Source organism: Phascolarctos cinereus, unplaced genomic scaffold (genome assembly GCF_003287225.1).
Source record: "Phascolarctos cinereus isolate Bilbo 61053 unplaced genomic scaffold, phaCin_HiC Scaffold_4;HRSCAF=312, whole genome shotgun sequence".
Taxonomy (NCBI): Eukaryota; Metazoa; Chordata; class Mammalia; order Diprotodontia; family Phascolarctidae; genus Phascolarctos; species Phascolarctos cinereus.
In genome coordinates, this window is record NW_027555847.1 from 206,732,128 (window position 1) to 206,751,501 (window position 19,374).

A 19,374-nucleotide genomic window follows, 5' to 3' on the forward strand; every position below is an offset into this window, starting at 1 on the left:
GTGAGTGGGAGACATTTCAGTACAAGTCTTTACAGAATAGAAAGGATACAGCCCCGTGAAGTAAGAGAGGATGGAAAAATGGGATTCCGGCCTGATCTTTTCTTCCATTAATTTGTGTTACCAGCTGTTTCTTGGTGTTGTCCTCATTAGGTAGAATGTAAGCTCATTGGGATGGGCAGCGAAGCAGTATAGTGGATAGAGTGCCAGGCCTGGAGTGAGGGAGACTCATCTTCATAAGTTAAAATCTAACTTTAGTCACTTACTTAGCTGTGTGACCTTGAGCATGTCATTTACCCCTGTTTGCCTCAGTTTCCTCATCTGTAAAACAAGCTGGAGAAGGAAGTGGCAAACCACTCCAATATCTCTGCCAAGAAAACCCAAAGAAGGTTACAAATAGTTAAATACAACTGAAAAATGACTGAATAACAACAATAAGCTAATCGGGAAAGCCGGCATCATTTCATTCTTTGTACTTAGATACCCAGTGTCTTTCTTGCATAGTGCCTGGCACATAGCAAACCCTTAAAAAATACTTCTTCTTGTTGTTTTTTTGTTTGTTTGTTTTGCTAAGCAATGGGGTTAAGTGACTTGCCCAGGGTTACACAGCTAGTAAAAAAAATACTTGTCATTGATGGTGACCCAGGATCTTTCAGACATGCAGTCATCTTTGTACAGGACTCAGGGTGGAGCCCCCATCCCACAGGAGAGAGATGCCAGTTCTTTTCTTGGCAGAAAACTTGCATTACTAATGTTCTATACACGTATCCACCTTGTGATATATTCTTTGCCCCTCTACTGTCTCAGATGCATCAGTTATGATGGTTTCTTCTGGGCTGCAAAGCAACCTGGGGACCAAAAAGTTTGTGTTTTTAGGATCAAGAAGTGCCCTTTTGTTTGTTTTGTTAACGTCTTTGAACCAGAACCTCCTATAAGATTAGCAGGAAAAGCATAATTGTCACTGCAGCACCTACTGGGTTTCTCTCCTCCAAGCAGGTTTGTTTTTAAAATTCTCCTTTCTTGTGCTGATTTCTGGCATTGGCTTGAATGTAAGCTCCTCAAAAGTAGGGATTATTTCATTCATTATAACCCTAAAACCTAACAAGTGACTGGCATATAGAAGACTTGTAATAAATATTTGTTGACTGAATGACTGTCCTGTTTTACTGTCCTGTACTTCTTGCAGAGGGGAGATGGAAGATATGTTTTCCTTGAGGTTTTGGATTTTGCTGTAGAACTGAGTACTTGAGGTAGCTAAATGGCACAGTATACAGAGCACTGAGTAAAGAAGATCTGAGTTTAAATCTTTCCTCTGACACTAACTAGCTGTGTGACTCTGGGCAAGTCACTTAGCTTCTTTCTGTCCCAGTTTCCTCACTTGCAAAATAGAGATAATAATAGCACCTACCTCCCAGGGTTGTTGTGAGGATAAAATGAGATATTTGTAAAGCACTTGGAAAACCCTAAGGTGCTATATTAATGCTAGTTATTATTATGATTATTATACTTCAACAGAAATAACTGAAGTCTACAAGTTCCTGGCCCTGAACAATCTTGCCCCAAACCGTCTTTCTAGCTGATCATCTAAAAATTCAATTTAACAAATTTTTTTAAGTGTCTAATGTGCTAAGTTGTTGTTTAGTCATTTTTCAATTGTGATCCCATTTGGAGTTTTCTTGGAAATGATGCTGGAGTAGTTTGTCATTTCCTTCTCCAGGATGAGGAAACTGAGGCAAACAGAGTCAAATGACTTACCCAGGGTCACAGAGCTAGTAAGTGTCTGACACCAGATTTGAAAACATGAAGTCGAGTCTTCCTGACTCCAGGCCCATCACTCCATCCACTGCACCACCTAGCTGCGCTAAGTGCCAGGGCATAAATGTTTTTAAAAAAGGGGGAGGACCTCTTTTTTCTTCAGAGATCGTATAGAGATATTGAGCAATTAAGTGAATTCCTATTTTTCCAGAAGGAAAGGAAAAAAAAAAGTCTTCTGCTCTAAAATTTAAAAAGAGACAGAGGCAGAGAGAGCTCAATTTACTCTTTCCTCAGATTATGTTTAGAAGATGTTACCTTCAGCCTAACACAGAATGGCATTTGATGAAAGAGACAAGGAAGGGGGAGGGAGGACTAGCCTAAGAAAATTTGGGGAGCTAGTCAAGTTTTCAGTAAATTCCAGAGTCCTTATAATCACTTTTTGGCAGCAAAATCTGCTCTCAGGAGAGGATCTAATTGCATTTATGTACACCTTCATGTAATTATGTCACTGTGAGAGAGTGACAGGAATATTTCCATTCTCAGCTTATTTGTAGAATACAATACTAAAGCAATTTCAAGACCAAGAATGGAGTGAAGAAGTCTTCCTGAATCCACCGAAAACATAAAATAGAGTCAGCATCTTGTGGGGAAGGCTGACCCTGAAGACAAGACATCCTTCTGAAAGGCTTACCTCATAGCCAACATGTGGTAGAGGATCTGGTATCGAGTTTGGCGTGTGCTTAAAAGCTATTTAAGGTTATACACTCTAAGCCAAAAGTAAAAGAAATGAAGTCAATCAGTCAATAAGCATTTATTATATATATTATACATAATATATATTTATTATTTTATACATTATAAGTACCTACTATGTGCCATACACTGTGTTAAGCTATTGGATCATAGATATACAAGGGGAGGGGACCTCACCAGTCATCTAGTCCAGCCCCTTCATTTTATACAAACTGAGACCCAGACAGGACCCTTCCCAAAGTCTCTGATGGCAGCCATAGAGGAATTCACCTAACTGGCTGCAAGAAATCGTCTTACTTTGTCAGTGGGTCGGTTTATGGAAGGAGGGGAGAAAAATGTTCTTTTTCTGCTTAGTGGCACCCAACCAGTCATCAGGCCCAAACCTCTTTTGATCTGTAAACAGGCAACTGTTTAAACCAAATGTTGGCAATGAAGACAAGAGATAAGCCAGGAAACACTGCTGAGAAATCTACTTTCTAAAAGGTGGTTGGTGCCAACTTGTGCATCTTGAGGAGACTTTCCACTTGAATGTCATGTAACATTAGGATTGATATGAGGAGATAATTAATATTTAATCCTCTGTGAGTAAAACAGATTTCATTTTCCCTTTTGCTTTTCTTAAATCTGATTGGGAATTTATTGGTGTGGCTTGTTCCCTTTACTTAATCCAAGTATGACAGCTATGTGAAAATAATCATTAGCATTCCTGGTGAGGTCTCCCTTCTTTATGGGGTTATATTTTAAAGAGGAGAACTCCATTTCTTTTTTTTTATGCTTTTAAACTGGCAATTAAAATGACACTACCCTGTTAAATGGCAGTAAGGTATTGAAGGGGATAGAGGAGTAAGCTTGGAGGTAAGAAGACTGAATTCAAATCCTGCTTCATGCACGTATTAGTTGTGTGGCCCTGGGCAAGTCACTTAACCCCTGTCAACCTCAGGTTCCTCATCTGTAAAATGAGGGGGTTAGATACAATAGCTTCCCAGGTCCTTTCCAGCTTTAAACCTGTGAACCTATGATCCTGTGCTAATTATAGGAAGAAACCTGTGCTGTACTCTATTTACTCAATGTGATTGTCTCATAGACGAGAGAACCTCCTGACCCCATCACAGTTCCTTAGGTCATTGTAAAATACATGGATGATATTTGTGTCGTCCTTTTGTAGGTGGGGAAATCTAGTCAGGGTGAAAAACAAAATGAAGGTGAAATTGATGGAATAATAATAATAGCCTAATTTTATTTAGACCTTTTATACTTCCATAGCGCATTATTTACATTGGGGATAATATTAGCACCTACATCACAGGACTGTTAATCAAATGAGCTAGCATTTTATAAACATTCAAGCCATACAAGTACTATACTATGAAATCTTGATTCAGCATTCTAACCAACCCATCTTCCTGGGGCATAGAGGAAGCCCCGATTCAGAAAGCCCCACCAAGATAGACATGTCAGTTTTGATTATCTCATGGTCACTGAGCTCTCCATCCTGAAGGTCTTTAAAACATTCCTGATTTAAGCCACTAATTAGTCTTATTTCCTTCTTATGATTCCACATTTCCCTTGCAACATGTGGTTTTTGTTTTGTTTTGTTTTGTTTTTTAGGCAGTTGGGGTTAAGTGACTTCCCCAGGGTCACACAGCTAGTAAGTGTCAAGTGTTTGGTCTGAGGCCAGATTTGAACTCAGGTACTCCTGACCTCAGGGCCGGTGCTGTATCCACTGTGCCACCTAGCTGTTCCGCAACATGTGTTTTTGAAATGGAATTAATTGAAATTAGCTCTAAGTCTGTTCTTTTCCAGTATCTTTCCCTTCTGCTTTTAGCTTAAGCCTGAAATGAATTAATGTTTCTGCCCAGAAGCCATCCTGTTTCTTTGACTGGCAGCATCATTAGCTGCTATAGGAAGCTGAGTGCTGCAGTTTCTCTGTGAGTTGTAGACAAGAGGCACAATGTGGTGACCAGCACCTGCTTCTTCATTACTACATAGGCTTAAAACCTCCAACCATGGGGTTTGTCTGGCCTGCTGCCACCCCTTGGACCAAGTAAACAGAGCTTCTCCTCTCCCCCTAGTCCTTCTCTAATGTATACCCACTGGTGTGTTGGAGAGGTTGAGGAAGTCTGAACAGCACTTGGTAAGTCCAAAAGGGGTCAATATGCTTTTTATCATAAAGTCTACTGTTTTATCATAACTTGGAGGTAATCTTTGCCAGAAAACTCCCTCCAAGCTCTGTCATCTTCTACCAAGCTGGAGAAGCTTCTGGTACAGACCTATGGATGCTCTGTGTGTGTTTTCTAAGGCCACCTATCATAATTTGGAGAGTTCATAGCCAGAATGCTATGTGCTGAGTTTTTTTGTCCCATATAAAATCACAAAAAACATCTACTCAGTTGGATAAATGAATGAATGAATAAATGAATGAATGAAAAAAGTATTCATTTGGCACTTAGTAGAGGCCAAGCACTATGCCAAGCACTGTCAATACAAATAGAAAAGAGAAACAGTTCCTATAGTGTTCAGCTACAGGATAAATAACAAGGCCCAGGCTTCATTAGGGTTCAGTGACAAGGCACGTAACCGTACCTGAGCACCTGGGGCACAGAGGAAAAGCAGATGGTAAATCCAAGTGGTCTTTAGGGTGCAGTGGCAAGGGAGATGATTAAACACTATGATCCTCCATCATAATGGAATGATAGCAGTTGGTGACTCTCTGCTCAGAAGATTCAGAGGTGCGTATGTTCAGGTCACCGGTCTTAGAAAAATTATATCTCTGGGTACTGAAGGAACCAGCTCATTTGATTTCTGAACTGATGTCACTGATGTTTTAGAAATTCGAGCACAGTTGGAGCGGGTCCCCAAGACTAGAAAAGTGCGAATGTCCCAATTTTCAAAAAAAAGGAAGCAGGTGGATTGTCTAAATTATAGCCAAGTGAATGCAACTTCAATTCCTGGAAGCAGTAAAAAATGTATTGTTAAGAAGATTGATTGTTAACATTTAGAAGGGGAAGTCCTGATCATTGACATAGCATTTGATCATGAAGAAACAGGTTGTGACAAAGTAATTTCAATGTATTTTTCAGCAGGGATTCTAAATTAGTAGATTAGTACTGCAGATGTATACGTGGAGTTTTAGCAAGATATTTGACAAAGTTTCTCTTGATAGCCTTGGGGGCAGAATGAAAAGATGGACCTAGATGATGGTAGAGTTGAGTGTATTTGGAACTGGCTGAATGACTAGACTTAGTCAACCTAGAGGTAGGTCTCTTAGAGATCCCTAGTAAATCTGTCTTTGGCTCTGTGCTGATCAATATTTTTATCAGCAACTCAAATGAAGACATAGATGTCAAGCTTATTAAATTTCCTGCTAACAAAATGCTGGGAAGAATAGCTAGACATGTTGAATTAAAGACAGGATGAAGAAAGATTTTGACAGATCTGAACAGCCGGCCAAATCTGATATGAAATGTAATCCGTCAGTCAAATAAGTATTTATCAAATGCTTACTATGTGCCAGGTACTGGCTAAGTGTTGAGCTTATAAAAGATATTCCCTCCCCTCAAGATCACTCTCTAGTGATAACTTAATGAAGATGAATGTATAAGTAAAGGAGAAAAAAGGCTGGAAAAAAAAAACACGGAGGTTCATAGGAAACATATACGTATGTATGTATGTATGTATGTATGTATGTATGGTGATTTTAGTGGATTACAGTTTTAGTATTAGTGAAATGTGATATGACAGCCCAAAGAGCCCATTCAAATTCAGGCTGCCTAAGGATCAGGGCAATTTGGATTCAAGTTCTCTGACACATACAATCTGTGTGACCTGGTTAGGCTGATCAGCCTGAAAACTCTTAAGACTCTGAAGTTAACAGAACAGTATCCAATATGCAGTGTTAGAGGTTTTCTTTAACTCAGAAACTTGATGAGCTGATGAAATCAGAGATCAACCAGGAGTTAGTAAACCATGGACCACTGGACAAGTTTTTACATTTTAAAATAATGTTTTATTGTATTTTGAAATATAAGAATAATGCTTAGCTTCCTGGGTGCTTGGGCAGGCTGAGCCCTAATCTGGACTTGAGGGGTTAGGGGTGGAAAATGTATCCAGGAAAAAAGGAGTGATAAAATTCCATTGTACTTAGCCCTGGTTAGTATAACATTATAAGAAAGATGCCAATAAACGGAGCTTGTTTTTAGGAGTTGGGTGTATATAGGATGGTGGAGAGGACTGTAAACTATTTTCTGTAAGAATTCCTAAAGGATATGCTTAGCTTGGAGAAAAGAAGACGGTAGGAGGCAGCAAGATGAGAGCTTTCTTCATGTATTTGAAAGGTTGTCGTATGGAAGCCTTGTTTGGTTGAGAACAGCATGGGGTATAATGGAGAAAAATTATAAAGGCAAAATTTGGCTCAGTATGAGGAAGAAAAATCCTAACAATTAGAAATCTCTAAAAATGGAGGTAGGTGGGTGGCTTGGTGGATAGAATGCTGGAACTAGAGTCAAGAAGACTTGACTTTGAATCCAACTTCAGATTGTGTGACCCTGGACAAGTCATTTAACCTCTATGTGCTTTAATCCACTGGAGAATAAAAGGGCAAACCACTCCACTGTCTTTGCCAAGAAAACTCTGTGGATAGTATGGTCCATGGGGTCATGAATAGTCAGACACAACTAAATAACCAAACAACAAAAAATGCAATAGGCTACCTCAGAAGGAAGTGGGTTTCCATTCATTGGAGGTGGTTAAGCAGAGGCTAGATGGCTGACTACTCACTGGGCTTTAGATGGTGTCCTTTAGGTTTGAGTGAACTGTATGACATTTGAGAGCCCTTCAAGCTTTGATCCCTTCTGGTTTCTATGAATACCCATGCTGATGAAAGAGCTAATTCCTGAAGTACTAAGATTTTTATGTTGGTGTAGTGAACAGAATAGTGGTCTGAGGGTCTGAGAATCAGAAGACCTTGGTTCTTGTCCCAGTTTCAGCTAACCAACCTCAGTTTCTTAAAATTTCTGTAAAATGAAGGAAAGTGGACTAGATAATGTCTTGGGTCACTTTTAGATATAACATTGCATAAAATCTTCTGTGTCAATCATATCAGTATAATTCTCGCCTTTAATATGTCAATCTTCTAAATAATTAATAATTAACAATAATAATAATTACCATTTATATAGTGATTTATGGTTTGCAAAAGCACTATAAATATTATATAATTTTATTCACACAACAAACCTTGTAAATAAGTGCTATTATGATTCCCATCTTACAACTGAGGAAACTGAAGCAGATAGCGATTGAAGTGATTTTCCCAGGGTCACACAGCTAGTCATTGTCTCAAGTTGAATTTGCACTCAGGTGTTCCTGATCACCAAGTCTAAAACTGTACCCATTGTGTGAATATAATTACATACACAATTGATCTACCCAGGCAGGAACATGAAGTAAATGGAATTACTTATTCTGTGGATTACTGTGACTCCAGTGCACTTTCAAGGATAAAAAGAAAGAATTTCGTATACCAAGAGCTATTTTCTAAATCCATGCCTTGCCCCATAGGGATGAATCTGTATCACCTCATTTATTTCCATTTGCATTGTCTCCTGATTTGAACAGATTTGTTGCCTTTGGGAGGTACCATGGAAGAAGGAGCTGAATACCATTTTTACAACTATAATTTTGTTCTAAATTATGCTAATGTGGGAAAGCTTAAAGAATTTCTTTTAGAAAGTTCAGTCATTAATTGAGGTGGTATTTATAACATTTTCTTCATAGCCCAAGAAAGCTGAACCAAAATAATTCATTTTTTGACCTTGTGAAGACTGTTCTGAGATGGCGTTCATTGACATATCCTGGGGGACGGCCTCTGTACACGAGTTCCTCCTCTGTTTGTTCTTTCTTCTCTTTACCAAATCTTTTTTGAAATGGCAGGAATTTTTAATTTGGCACTTGTCTCAATTCCAGTTGTCTTCTGGGCCAGGGGGAATCCTGGCTGATCTTGCCAGAACAAGTAGGTGCTGCTTCATTCTCTAAAGCGTCCCTCTCCCCTTTCCTTTATTTATTTGACAGAGAGTGGGCATGGGAAAAGAGTAGGGTGTGACAGCAAGTAAAAAGAGATTAAATACTAGATCCTCAGGGCTATATGAATGGCGTGAGGAGGGCGTATTTGCAGGGCATTTTTTAAAAAGAGGAAAGAATTTGTATTAAAGTTTGAGAGTCCATAAAATGGAGGGTTAAAGGAAAAGAAAGGGCCTTTCTGAAAAATGAAAAGAGCAGAAAACCTGTGACCAAATGATAATTCCCAGAAGCTGCTAAAATCATTCAGGAAACCTTTATGGACTCTTCTTATCTTCCCTGAAACAGTATGTTGGGAAGTTCCTTGAGGGCAGGAACTATGTCTTTTTTGCTTCCAGTGCTTAAGGGCATCTAGGTGGCACAGAGGATAGAGCGCTGGGCCTGAAGTCAGGAAGAACTGAGTTCAAATTTTACCTCAGACTTAGCAGTTGTGTGGCCCTGGGCAAGTCACTTCACCCTGTTTGCCTCAGTTTCTTTATCTGTAAAATAAGCTGGAAAAGGAAATGGCAAACCGCTCCACTATCTTTGCAAGAAAACCCCAAAATAAAACCACAAAGAGTTGGGCACAACTGAAAACACTAACCAACAAATCCTCTACATGCCCTCATAGTAGATACTTAAAAATGCTTGTTGAACTGAATGAGATATGTCCAGGGTACTTTGTAAATGGGGTTTGCAAAAGTAGGGTTTAAAAAAACAAAAATCTTTTTTTGCTAAGTGCTTACTTTGTGCAAAATTCTGTGGTAGGCATTAGAGGGAAGGAAGGAAAGAAAAAAAAAACACAGTTCCTGACCTCAAAGAGCTTATATTTAGTGATACAATATTCATTACAAAAGCAATAAGCTCTGCTATTCCCTTCCTCACTCTTGCCAAAAAACTGGAAATTTATTCGTGACAGTCAAACTAGTCTGAACAAAGGATCCCACCCCCACTCTAAAAGATATACACACGTTGCCCTAGTGCCCTGTGCTAATTACTTGCTTAGGAATCAGATGCTTAAGAACAAAGTAGAATGATTACTTTCTGGGTTAGAAGTCAAAAGGTTCTTGAGTTAAAATACAGCTCTGCCACTTAGGACCTGTATTTCCCAGGGAAAATCACTTAAGCTCTCTGAGCCTTGGTTTCCTCATTTGTAAAATAAAAAAAAAATGAAGGGGCTGACTAAATGATTTCTAATATCCCTTTCTACTCTAGATCTATTATCTTAACACCTACTGCTGATTGACAGGTGTAACCTATTCCAATGGCTATGCAAACCCTCGACAGAAGGAATTAATAATTATAGAAAGATTAGTCGTGTATGACTTTTCCTGACCCCATTTGGGGTTTTCTTAGGGAAGATACTTGCCATTTCCTTTTCCATCTCATTTTACAGATGAGGAAACTGATTATATAGGGTTAAGTGACTTGTACAAGGTCATATAGGTAGTGTCTGAGGTCAAATTTAAACTGAGATCCTCCTGATTCCAGGCCTGGTGCTCAATCCACAATACCATGTAGCTGCCCCCAGAGACATGTATGTGTATATGTATATATATGCATCTATGTATTTACTGTAGTAACTCTGGAAACCATTTACTCTGAAGCATGGAGGAACAGGAATCTGTCATGTAGAGAAAGAGTACCTCCTCTAATAGATTTTTCTTTTGTCATGAAGTTGAGTCTTCCTGACTCCAGGGCCAGCACTCTATTCACTGTGCCACCTAGATGCCCAACTTCTGCATTGGCAGGAAACCAATATCTGTACCTGTGGACTCACCATCAGGTAGCACAGTGAGAGGTGCCAAAAGCAGGTCAAGGCTGTATAACTCCCCTTCCCCATTCCATACTAAATAATAATTTTCAGAATGCTTTTCTCTTTTTCAAAGGAAAAAGCTAAGTATTTACTTGAGACATCAAATTCACTCATCCCTAAAATGATAGGGTTAGACCATCTAACCTTTAAGGTCCTCTACCCACCCTCAACTCTAAAATTCTGTTAAACTTCACAATTCTGCCATGTTTAAAATTTATAAAAATTGTATGTTTTTCTAGCATGTTTCTAAAATCAAACTGGCTCTATTTTATATACTTTTCCTGGCCTACTTTCCCTTTTCTAACTATGATTCTACAAAAGAGTGATTAGCATACCTACAATTAGGACATTTAAGAATCTTCTCTATTACAGTGACTGATAGAAGTGGAAAATATTTTAGAAATTCCCAATAGAAAGTCCTTGAAGGCAAGGACTAATTTTCCTTTTTCTAAAGGAGCACCTAGCAATTCCATTAAACACAAGTAGGTGTTTAATAATTTTTTAAATTGAATCGTGTTAAGCTGAATTAAGCTGAAGTGACCTGAGTCAATAAAGGGAGCCATAGCAGGAAGTATTATCTCCATGTTAGAGATGAGGAAACTGCATTTCAAAATAATTGGGTGGCTTGACCTAAAAAAATGGCTTGTAAATGATACAGCCAGCACCAGACCCTTGATTTTCTGGCTTCTGAGTCAGTCATTCTGCTTCCCAGTACATCATGATAACTTAAATACCTTCTCGCCCCTCTCCCCCTACCTTCAAAATCAGGGATAGAATCAGCTGTTTTTAGCAAATGAATATAAATAATGCTGAAAAGATTGGTTGGTTGGTTGGTTGGTTTGGGTCTACCGTTGGATAAGTGGGTTCCCAAAAGTTTTCATCGAAGTGTTTGATTTATTTCCTGATAGCACAAAACCTCGGCCATAGGTCTGGGAGCTGCCATTGGCATTGTCCTCTGCCTCCCTGGGAAGTTTTCTAAGACATGGGTAATTGATTGGGGCTATTTACTCATAATTAACCAAAATGTGCATTTGCAGCTTATTATTTTTCAATGAAGTAAATACAGCAACCAATCTTCCAACTCCATGAATATTTCATTTTCTAGATTACCATATAAATATTGTATTTGAATATTATGGTTTGGGACAGCACATTAAAATTGTAAGACTGTGCTATTATCCTTTATAATGGAACATGAAATTAGAAGCTGATTCGTGGAAAGAATAATTTCACAAGCCTTCTTACCTGCATTTCTTTCTTCTCTTCTGTTTATTCTGTAGAGAAGTACTATTTAGAGTTAGTAAGTTATATTTTGTTTTTAATTTAAAATGTCAGGAATGGTGAAATACCATTGGAGATTGTTGCGTAATTAGATACCAGTCAAAATAAAGTTATAATTTTTTCTTACCAAATTCAATGACTGCTTCTTAAAGTACCAGATGAAGAGGAGAATACATCCCATAGTAGTTATTAGAAGGAAATGCAATGAAAAATATTTATTGAGTCATCCTTTAGTTAGGGCTTATTATGCTAAGAAGCAAAATAGAAAAGACGGAATCTACCAGATAGGAAACCTGGTGGATAGAACAAAGACCAAGGAGTTGAGAACTGCATACTAATTCTAGCTCTGGCTTGCTTTGTGGTCCTGGGTCAATTACTTACCACCTCTGGACTTAGGTTTCCATCTTGACAAGATAGGAAATTGTGTTTGCCCCAGTTTTACAACCAAAGACCATTGGGAGAGTAGATGTAAAAGTGTAAGAGACTCTTTCATTTTGTGTATTTGTATCCTCAGTACCTACCATAGAAGGTAGTTAGAAATGCTTGTTATTAAATTGATTGGTTGATCTGTGTCATTTATGCTAATGAGTGTCTGGGCTGTCCTAGTTGGGGTTTGCCATGGACTCTTTAAACACGTATGTAAACAAACACTGACGTGAGGTTCTGTTGTGGAATTCAGAAGGCAAGGGCTATGGTATTACCTCACAGATTGGCTCAGAACCCCACCACTGTCAGTCCCCCCAAAACATCTCTTGTTTTTTTCTAACGCTACTTTTTTACTTGTGATTTCCCCTTTTTGGTATATCCCCTCTGCTATTACTAGCTAGATGAGAAGATCATTTCCCTTACAACTGCTAATTAAAAAGCAAGTGAGATATAAATTCTGACTTCCATCCAAGCACAAGGAGCCAGGCAGAGCTTGCAGCTGATCTGAGACAAATGCAAACAAATTTACTATTATTTTCATCCATCCTTCCATGCTGGTGACCTGATCACCTCAGAGATCCTATTCCATTCTAAGTGTCTGGGTTTCTATGTGGAATTGGGCTTAGCCAATGTAAGTATTCCTTAGACCTGTAAATGATCTAAGGGCTGAGGGCTAACAAATGTCTCCTGAATCACCTTGGTTCTAAAATTTAATGAGGAAGCTCATCTTGAAGCCAAAGAGAAAAGGAAATGGATTGCAGCACTGGCTGGTCATGACCGTGCATGCTGTGACTAGAGGAATCCTAGTGGGTAGCCTCACAGCGAGGGGGGTAGGTTAGGTGGTTGGTTGGTTTGCTGCTGTCCTTGGTTCTCGAAGAGGACCAAAATGACATCACTATGCTAGAGTCAAGTGGGTAGGTAGATAGATACCAGGTAGATGGACACAGGGATGAATAAACCCCCAGGAGGTTGTACAAGTTATTTATACTTAGATCAAGGCCATCTTAAGATTTCTGAGTTTTGCAGCTTAACAGTTTTGAACTCCATAAATTGGTTTTGTCTTATCTTCTTCACTTAATTATTGGTGAATTTATATAAAACAATAACAACAACAACAACCCACCTTTCTTCCAAAGGATTTGCATCTGTGAGTAGGGCAAGATTTGGAGAACCCTGGAAGTCAAAGCAAGGATTGATAACAGTGGTAGGGAAGGAGAATGAGTGCTTCATGAGCAGTGCAATATTTAGGGCTAAATGTAAGAAGAGATTTAAAAATAAATACTGAGTATATCACAACATCTGTAGTATAAGTCAATGATATCCTCTATCCTATTGGGAATAGTTTCTTTACTTAAATCCTATGTGAATTTAGTCTCTTGCTTAAATTTTTCTATGATGACCGAGACAGAAATTATCTTTTTTCATATTTCCTAGAGCCTTTGCTAATTGTTTCATTCATTTAACATGTACCATTTATTATAGTGCTACATTTCCCCTGTACTTTATAGTTTTAGTGAGTTACCTAAAGCTCTAAAAGTTTAGGTTACTTGCCCATGGTCATACAGTCATTATGTGTCAGAGAGAGGACTTGAACACTTGACTCTGAAGTAAGTTCTCAAACCACAATTCTACACTACCTCAAAAATAGAAATACAAGCTCATTACTATCATTTTATTTGAGGCTCTGAGCACAGCCTCCTTTCAGCTGGCATGCCTGTGATTGCTTTCTTTATCTCTCCCAGGTTTATTCGGAAACAAGGACTGGACCGCCTCTTCTTAGAGTGTGACACTCACATGTGGCGCTTGGGTGACCGGAAGATCCCTGAAGGCATCACAGTGGATGGAGGCTCTGATTGGTTCCTGCTGAACCGAAAGTTTGTGGAATATGTGACCTTCTCCAACGATGACCTGGTGACCAAAATGAAGCAGTTCTACTCTTACACCTTGCTTCCTGCTGAGGTAGATATTTGTTTCCTTTCATTGCAGGTTCAGGAAAAGTGAAGAAGTTTTAGTTATGTGAAACTGGATATCAAAAATCCACATGAAAAGTGAAAAATTCATTGAGCCCTCAAAACATTTACTTACAGGCTACTGTTTTCAGAGTAGTAGTCATTGAGACCACTTTGAATTAAAGACATGCTTACCCAAGCCTAGAAGTACCCATGTTGTGGTGCCATGTGGATAGAAAAGGAGGAAGAGAGGAGATAAGTACTTATATAGTGCGTGCTATGTGTCAGGCATAGTGCTAAGTGCTTTATAAATATTATCTCATTTGATCCTAACAACAACTCTGAGAGGTAGCTGCTAATATGATCCCTATTTTACAGATGAGGAAACTGAGGCAGATAAAGATTAATTGACTTGCCCAGGGTAACATAGCCAGTAAGTGTCTGATGCTGGATTTGAACTCAGATCTTCCTAACTCCAAGCCCAGCACTCTATCCACTGCTCCACCTAGAAGCAATATGAACATACAGCCTCAATGTGGTAGGCAGTGTAGTCTAAGCAATAGAGTCTACACTTAAAGTCAGGAAGATGTGGATTCAAATATTACTTCTAACATTTCATCTATGTGTCAGTTTCCTCATCTGTAAAATGGAGATGATAATATATGTAGTCCTTACCTCATAGGATAAGTTGTTATGAGTCCCAAATGAAGTAATATGTACTATGATTTGTAAACTTTCAAGTGCTGTATAATTGGCAGCTATTTTTAATATTATCTATATAAAAACCTTGGTTGCTTCCTCTTTCAAAGCTGTGCTAAGAGATTGTTAAGCTGTGCTGAGAGGTTGTTAAGCTGTGCTAAGAGATCTCAAAATTCTCTTCCCTCAGTTGTATACCCTAAAACTGTACATCAGGTTCTATTTCTGTTAAGCCAGATGGTAGCCTTCCAGGAATGGTCAGGTGGTTGTCTTCCCCTATTCCCCCCCATTCACCCTAATCTTTTCCCCTGCCCTAGCTGCCTTCCTGTTCTGTGTTTAACTTGATGAATATCTTTTAATGATTTTAGAGCTCCTTGGCCACTAACCCCGAGTTTTCTGGGAGGATGATGAGTTTGATCGGGGGACAACTGCCCTTTGGTCATTCAGGGGAATTATAGCACTTGTCATAATGTGCCTGGTTGTTGTTTTTTTTAATTATTATTATTATTCGGTACACATGTTAAGTAATCTGCTTTTAATCCTATTTCAGCTAAAATCACCTTTTCTCTCAACCCTGATAACCTTTTTATCCATTATCTTGCAGGGAATTTCTGTATCCGTAAGAAGGGACATGGTGTGTAGGATAATTGGGTAGTTTTTCCCATTGCTTCAGTAAGAGATTGTGATTCTATGTGTTTATAGACAATCCGAGCATAACATCCAAATTCACCAGCCTGTCGTTTAACATTAAATGAGGGTCAGGAGATGGCAGGGAGAGTTAGACCTGATCATGTACTGCTGCTTATTTATCGTCTGTTTTCAAGTTTTTTTAAAAACGATGAAGGTTAGCCCCTTCTCTAAATAGGTGTTCAGCAAAGGTGAATTTTGAGCTCTGCTCTTCTGTCTGAAATGGCCTCTGACCTCCTTATCTCCTTTACCTTATCTCCTTTACAGGTCATGAGTGTACAGAAATGGAAAGATAAAGCCAATGACAGTAGTATGTGTTCAGACTGATCCTCTTCTTCTTGTTCTCATCTGTGACTACTCAAATATAGAGCATCACAGCAATTGCATAAGGATGATTTGGGGCTCAAAACTGCATTTGGTCTTTGGCTACATTTATCCAGATAATTGCCTCAGGGTCTTCCTTTACTCTGCCAGTGTAGAACACAGTCTAATTGGGGGAAGGGAGAGGAGGAAATCTTTCTTGCATTCATAATAACAATAAAAATAACTGACATGTGAGGTAATACCACTTTATAACTTTGTTATGGCAGAAGGTATTGCAGATTGCTTTATACATTTTTTTTCATTTAATCTACATAAACTAAGTGCTGGTGATGATCCCCATTTTGTAGATGAGGAACCTGAGGTTCAGAGAGATTATGACTTGTCCAAGGTCACCTATTTCATAAGTATTTGAAGTGAGATTCAAACATAGGCCTTCCTGACTCAGACCCATTCTAGTTCTATCCGCTATGATACATTGCCTCTCAGTCTCCAAGGGAACTTTAAGTGCCTCACAGGGCACTTATATGAAAGCCTACTTCAATTGAGTTTACGCGTGCGCGCTCATGCGTGCGTGCACACACACACACACACACACACACACACACACACACACACAACATGTGGATTGGAAAGCATTGATGAAGTAGCACCGCCTGCTCACATAATTATTGCTGAGCAGCTAAGACTTGAATATGTAGAATCATCTCCTGGCTGAAGGTGTTACAAGGCAGGTGTGAGAACCAAATGGAGTCTGATGCTGCCTTCTGCCTGTGCTACGTTGCCTTCTGCCTGTGCTACGTTGCCTTCTGAGGGTCCCTCCATAGCAGAGCTATGTTAGATAAACACAAGAGGTCTCCTCTCCAAAGGGGAGCAATTGGATGGGTTAAAAGATCATCTTTGTAGCTGCTGCCCCTAACTCCATTCTTGAGGAAAGATCAGTCAGTTCTCAAGCTGCCTTGTGTGTCTCCTCACAGTCCTTCTTCCACACCGTCCTGGAAAACAGCCCCCACTGTGACACCATGGTCGACAACAACCTACGCATCACCAATTGGAACCGGAAGCTGGGTTGCAAGTGCCAGTACAAGCATATCGTGGACTGGTGCGGCTGCTCCCCCAATGACTTCAAGCCAGCAGATTTCCATCGGTTCCAGGTGAGCTGATGGCCCGACACCTGGGCCCTTTTGGGTCTGTGTGTTGGGCATGGGGGCTGAAGCGAGGAATAAGGACTCACTCTATTGGCCGTGGCAAGAGGCACATATATTGTGTTGGTTTGTCTTGTAGGAACAGATGCTCTCATTTTAAGAAATGGACAAGTACCTGAAACTCAGTTGTAGAAGAAGCCAGATGTGTAGTTCATGATCTGCAGCCAGATGTGCACATCAACAGCTGGCTCTTGATAGGCCATAAAACCCGGAAAACATGGAGGAAAAAAAAAACACAGCAAAATAAAACAAGGCCTTGGCTTTTCTATCTTCTGCTATGATTTTTACCTCGTGTAACATCAAATGTATGTGCACACAAACATACATTCTTTGTTATTTAAGGAAACTAACATATCTGAGACTGATTATAAAGAAATGAGACCAATTTTGTGTGTGTGGCTTATAAAGGCACTTATTACTTATAGCCACATCTTCTGTGTAGCAGCAGTATCACCAATGCTTAGCACATAATAAGTATTTTTAATAAATAATATTCATTCACCATCCCTGGTGCTTTCAAACTTAGACAGCCCTCCTGGTCACTATTCCCCTATATGAATACCCCTATTAGAATGTAAGTTTCTTGAGGAAAGGGATTTTTTTCATTTTCGTATTTGTATTTATTGCTTGGCACATAGGAAAGGCTAAAAACATACTTTTTATTCATTCATTCATTCATGTTTAGGCATGAAGGCAGTGATTGTCCTAACATGTCATGGTCTAATATTTAGAATCCAGACCACAGTAGCCTGACATCATCTCAGGCTGTTTCTGTGACATCTTCTCATGTCTTAACTGATAGGTCTCCTTGTCCCACATTCACATTGCTGCAAAGGTTGTATTGAGAATGGTACCTATCTCTTGTGGTATTCAGACCATTCCATAAATGAAAAAGTACAATGCCCCAATGCCTAGAGTGATAGAAATCTAAAATGAGAAAATCATCACCATCCTTGAGTGTTAATGGTATCCCTAGTAGGTCTTAAAAATGCCCTCAAATAAGGTCAAACCAGACTGTTTTGGTTTAGAACAGCTCTGCAGAATGCCAAAATAACCAGTTAATTCAGTGAAAGAAAAACAAATCAACCTAGACAGTTCTTTGGAATTGTGTGACTCATCATGAATAAATGAGTGAAAACCATTTTCAAACACCTTTCTATGTGCCAAGTACTGCGGGTGCAAATATAAAAGTGAAATAGTACCTGCCTTCAAGCAGTTTGAACACATACTGGGAAATGGTAGCCAGGGAGGAATGTTTTGGTTTTCAAATCACATGGGATTTTGAATGAAATAAAGCATTTATTAAATACTCAGCTGCTACCTGATTGATTAAAATTTGCATTTTCCAGCTTGTCTTTCATTGTATAGTATAGACATTGCCTCAAAAACCATTTAGCGTGTATCGTTGGAGTACTCAAAAATAGGTATCCACACACCCATATCCCTTTGGAATATGGGCATGAGACAAAGCAGTCCCATGTTCTCATAGAGCTCACAGCCCATGTAAGCTATAGGGGAAAGAGATGAACAGGCTGATAGTTTGAAAGCATTTGAAATCGCAAGTCTCCTTTGCTTGTATTCTTTACTTTCCCCTTTTGTCCTCTTCTCCTTTTCCCTCTCCCCCCCTCTTGTTTTATTTTCCCCTCTCTTTCCATCTCTTCTGTCTCTCTTCTCCACTCTCTCCCAAGCTTCTCCTCTCTTCTCCCTTTCTTTCTCCCTCATCTTCTCCCTCCCTTTCTCCCTAGTCACAGTCTTATAGATTTTATGCCTGAAACCACGAAACTTTCCCCTCCCAGTTCTTATTCTCTTGCCGCCACCTCTCTCAGACATTTCTTCTGTGTCTCTTCCTGCCCACACCATACTCACATGAATGGTGCCCTGGTATTAAGCCGACTGTGAAGTCTTCTTCCTTTTTTCCTCCTGGCTCACATCCTTGCCACTTGCTGCGTGTAGACACAAACAGAACCCGAAAACTATGAGTTTGTATTGGGGAAATTTTCGACTCATTACTTGAGTAGGATTGAAATTCTCTAGGTTATATTTCACTCGCTCCAAGAAAGATTAAACAAATTACTTTCAGGTCAACAGAGCAGACTGTGGAATCTGTGTGCTGCTTTCCAAACAGCCACTGCAAATGTTAAATTATGGTGCTAGACAGATTACCTTGCAACGGGTGTTTTGCCTAACCCCTTACTCTGATTTAACCTGATTACGTTCTACCCATCTTCCTTGAATAACAGGTAGAGATTTCACTGTTTTTGTCCCCATTTTAATCCCCTAAAACTGATTTAGACTTTTACACTCTCATTGACAAGGAACCTTCCCTGAAAATCCAGGTAAAGAAAGCACCATTTCCCATCTGGGGACTGTGCTTTCTCCAGCTGGGCCCAGCATGATGTGGGTCACTGAGAGGATTTCAATGAGTGGGAGAACA

At 39.4% G+C, this 19,374-nt stretch overlaps 1 protein-coding gene across 2 annotated transcripts in view; it reads left to right on the plus strand.

Annotated features, from left to right (window-relative positions):
• XYLT1 (xylosyltransferase 1) overlaps positions 1-19,374 on the plus strand; it is a 389,357-nt gene that overhangs the window by 329,402 nt on the left and 40,581 nt on the right. For both annotated transcript variants that reach the window (XM_020972424.2, XM_020972425.2), the window contains 2 exons: positions 13,825-14,041; positions 16,713-16,889. In XM_020972424.2, the coding sequence (XP_020828083.1) occupies positions 13,825-14,041; positions 16,713-16,889 (394 nt within the window). The remainder of the gene's footprint in view (positions 1-13,824; positions 14,042-16,712; positions 16,890-19,374) is intronic.